Source organism: Sus scrofa, unplaced genomic scaffold, assembly GCF_000003025.6.
Source record: "Sus scrofa isolate TJ Tabasco breed Duroc unplaced genomic scaffold, Sscrofa11.1 Contig794, whole genome shotgun sequence".
Classification (NCBI taxonomy): Eukaryota; Metazoa; Chordata; class Mammalia; order Artiodactyla; family Suidae; genus Sus; species Sus scrofa.
The window spans coordinates 54,784-58,280 of NW_018085313.1; the positions used below are offsets into that span (position 1 = coordinate 54,784).

Below are 3,497 nucleotides of genomic sequence, written 5' to 3' on the forward strand. Positions count from 1 at the left end.
AGAAAACGCAATCTTTACAAGACTTCTTTTGGCAGAGATAAGTACAATGTTAATATTTGGATACAACCTAAAGAAAAATTAATTAGAAGATACAGATGCATAAATCAACCTGGACACTGTACTCAATGAAAATAACTAACCCAACATAAAGTATTACACTTGCAAAAGGGTAGCCACACATATTGGACTAATTAATCCTCATGGCACAGAAAGATTGTTGTGATCATTTCTGCTGTACAACAAAGTGACTCGGTTATACACATACACACATCCATTCCTTTTCAGATTCTTTTCTCATAAAGCTTATCACAGAATATTGGGTAGGCTTCCCTGTGCTATACAGCAGGTCTTCATTGACTGGGAATCATTTTAACCATGTGTTTTCTTCTATGACAAGTTTTATCTTTGCAAAAGTCATTTTATGATTTGAGATACAGGACTAAGGGAAAGCGCTCTCTCTTGCTGTTTCTATATGAAGCAGACCAATCCAGCTAGAGTTCTGAACTTACCTAAATAAACTCAGAAATTCAACCAGAGAATAATAAGGTTTAGCAGACTAAGGATGAAAGAAATGAACACATGTGGTAAGTCAGCACGGGTGGGTTTGGGGAAACATTCTTCCATTTCATTATTTTCTCAAATATAAGAAAAACGGTGGTATCCCTTCACTTAATCATTATTCTATAAAAATTTTCTATATTACATTCTCTAGGTAAAATATAGAGATTTGTTAATCTTCTTTTAGATGTACCACAAAATAATAATTTGGGGCATTTTGATTCATGTTTTCATCTTGCAAGTATCAATTCACATCACTGGAGTTACATCACAGAGAAAATCCCTTCATAACTCACTTTATTTAACTGAATAAGTTGACCATCAAGAATATTTAATACTGAAATATACATCTTCATTTTGACTTAAGTCCATGAACAAGAGCAACGACAGTCATGAATGCAAGAAATGTAAGTACTCCAAAGGTTTTCATTCTCTTGGGCTTCTCTGACCATCCCTGGTTGGAAATGCCACTCTTCATAATAGTGCTTGCTGCTTACATCTGTACACTAGTAGGAAACATCTCAATTATAGTGGTATCCAGAGTAGATCCGAATCTTGACAGCCCTATGTACTTCTTCCTTTCCAACCTCTCCTTCCTGGACCTTTGTTTTACCACAACCACCATCCCTCAACTGCTGCTAAACCTCTGGGGCCCAGATAAGTCTATCAGCTACGGAGGCTGTGTGACTCAGTTTTATATGTTTCACTTTTTGGGGGCCACCGAATGCATCCTCTTAGCTGTGATGTCCTTGGATCGTTACATGGCCATCTGCAAGCCTTTGAGGTACCCAGTCATCATGCATCAGCAACTCTGTATCTTCCTAGTGGTCATGGCATGGCTAAGTGGTTTGGTCAACTCCTTGCTTCAGTCATCCCTCACCATCCAGCTGCCACTTTGTGGCAACAACAAGGTAGATGATTTCCTGTGTGAGGTCCCAGTGATGATCAAGATGTCATGTACTGATACCACATTCAATGTAGCTATGCTCTCCATTGTGGGAACATTCTATTCCCTCGTTCCCTTGTCACTTATTCTTGTCTCCTATGGGTTCATCGTAGCTACAGTGCTCAGAATTCAGTCCTCAGAGGGAAAGAAGAAGGCCTTTAACACATGCAGTTCTCATATTATTGTTGTATCTCTCTTCTATGGGCCAGTAATTAGCATGTATGTGCAACCTTCTGCTGCTAACTCCCAGGATAAGAACAAACTCATGTCCCTATTCTACAGCTTGGTGACTCCTATGCTTAATCCTTTTATTTATACTTTGAGGAACAAAGACATGAAAGGGGCAATGATGAGGCTTCTTGTCTCATTGTACCATCAAAGAAGAGGATAAACATAGCTATTTTTGTACTTCATACTTTCCATATAGGACTTAGAAGAGCCTCTGTTCTAAATTACCTCTTGGTTTTGCCTCGTCTCAAAAGTATCCCCAAAGACGTAACTTTTTACTATGTAGCTATCATAAGAAATAAAATAAATATATGGTACTAAATTTAAATTAAATTTATAAAAATATTAAAAATTCATATCTGTATAAATTGTGTCTTAACAAACATATTGAAAATTTTTCTTAAATAGATGTTTTAAAAAATATCTCTATGTTACAAGTTTTCCCAAGTATAGGCACATTTGATGCACCTGGCCCTATTTGCTAGAAAGACTGTTTTTCAGCTTTGGTACACATCAGAATACTTATACTTTAAAAATCACAAACATGACTCCACTGCAGATATCTTGTATCAGAATTTTGAGAAATCATGTCCAGAAAACTATTTTTAAAACTTCCTCAGTTAACATCAATTTAAACGTAGAATTTGTGAGGACCATCACAGGAAAATATTTTTGAGATATTCTTTAAAGACAAAAGTCAGACAGGATCTGACATATGGGAAAAGGTATAGCCCATTTACCCACTCACCCCCCCAAAAAAAATAGAAGATAGTTTGTTGAATATGTGAAGAATCTCAGATGCTCCAAGCTTTTAAGAAAAATTGTAAATCCACAGGCAGAGAATTTAAAATCATGACTCCTAGCAAATGCTAAGGCAAATGCAAAAAGACCAAGCTGAATATCTAGAAGGTACGCCTCCTAATAATTAAATGTTCTATTAAATTCAGCTAAGTACTTTGATCAGTAGTATCATTTATGTGCAATAAAATTTTCAAAATTGTTTCCTAAAACTAAATTATACAACAAAGAAATTGATAATTGAATTGTTACTATTGATAACTGAATTATCAGTTTGAGTAAGCAAATATCTTAGAATACCTTAAAGCGAACCAAAAGCAAAAAGAAGAAACTGCAAAAAAATATGTAAGAAAATATACGATTTAGAGAAAAAACACATAAAACTAAATACAAACAATAGGACTGGTAGTTGGATTAAAGCAGTAGATGGAAGAGAAATAATTAAGTAAATATTAGGGGAAATGCTTGAGAGTGAGATGTTCCAGCCATACATTAGGCACCCCAGTCCTGAAATCTGACAATGGGAAGATAAACCCCCTTAGCTGGTTTGGAAAACAGTGGGGCTTACAGGAGGGCTGTAAGAAACCAAGACTTCACTCTTAAAGAGAGAGCAGTCTTCCTGTCAAAATGCAGAGGCTGCAGACAGAAAACTGCCTGGGTGTTTTGTCTACAAAACACCTTGGGAGGAGCAAAACTAGCTCCAGGGAGGAAACCACTTTCAGGATGGGAGTGAAAGCAGCTCAGTGGCATGGCACAACAACTCCAGCTCCAATCCAGCCTCCATGGATACTGGAAAAAGAGTGAAACCAGCACAGAAGAGCAGCCCCAAGCCCTCAGGCTCTGGCAAGGACCCATCGCAACAATCCAAAGTATCCAAGGTGGAGATAACCATCACACCCAGCAGAAACCCAGCTCAGTTGGGGCTCCTCTTCCAGCCGCCTGGGCCCCAAACCTACCCCCAGTAGAA

The 3,497-nt window shown here is 37.6% G+C and overlaps 1 protein-coding gene across 1 annotated transcript; it reads left to right on the forward strand.

The window, feature by feature from the left end:
* On the forward strand, positions 1-2,132 carry LOC110259094 (olfactory receptor 2B11-like). Its single transcript, XM_021082410.1, has one exon. It carries the CDS (start codon positions 951-953, stop codon positions 1,893-1,895), a length of 945 nt encoding a protein of 314 aa, XP_020938069.1. The 5' UTR covers positions 1-950; the 3' UTR covers positions 1,896-2,132.
* Positions 2,133-3,497: the final 1,365 nt, after the last annotated feature.

Coding starts and splice junctions, on each gene's coding strand:
- LOC110259094 (XM_021082410.1), top strand. CDS start 951: ATGAATGCAAGAAATGTAAGTACTCCAAAGGTTTTCATTCTCTTGGGC.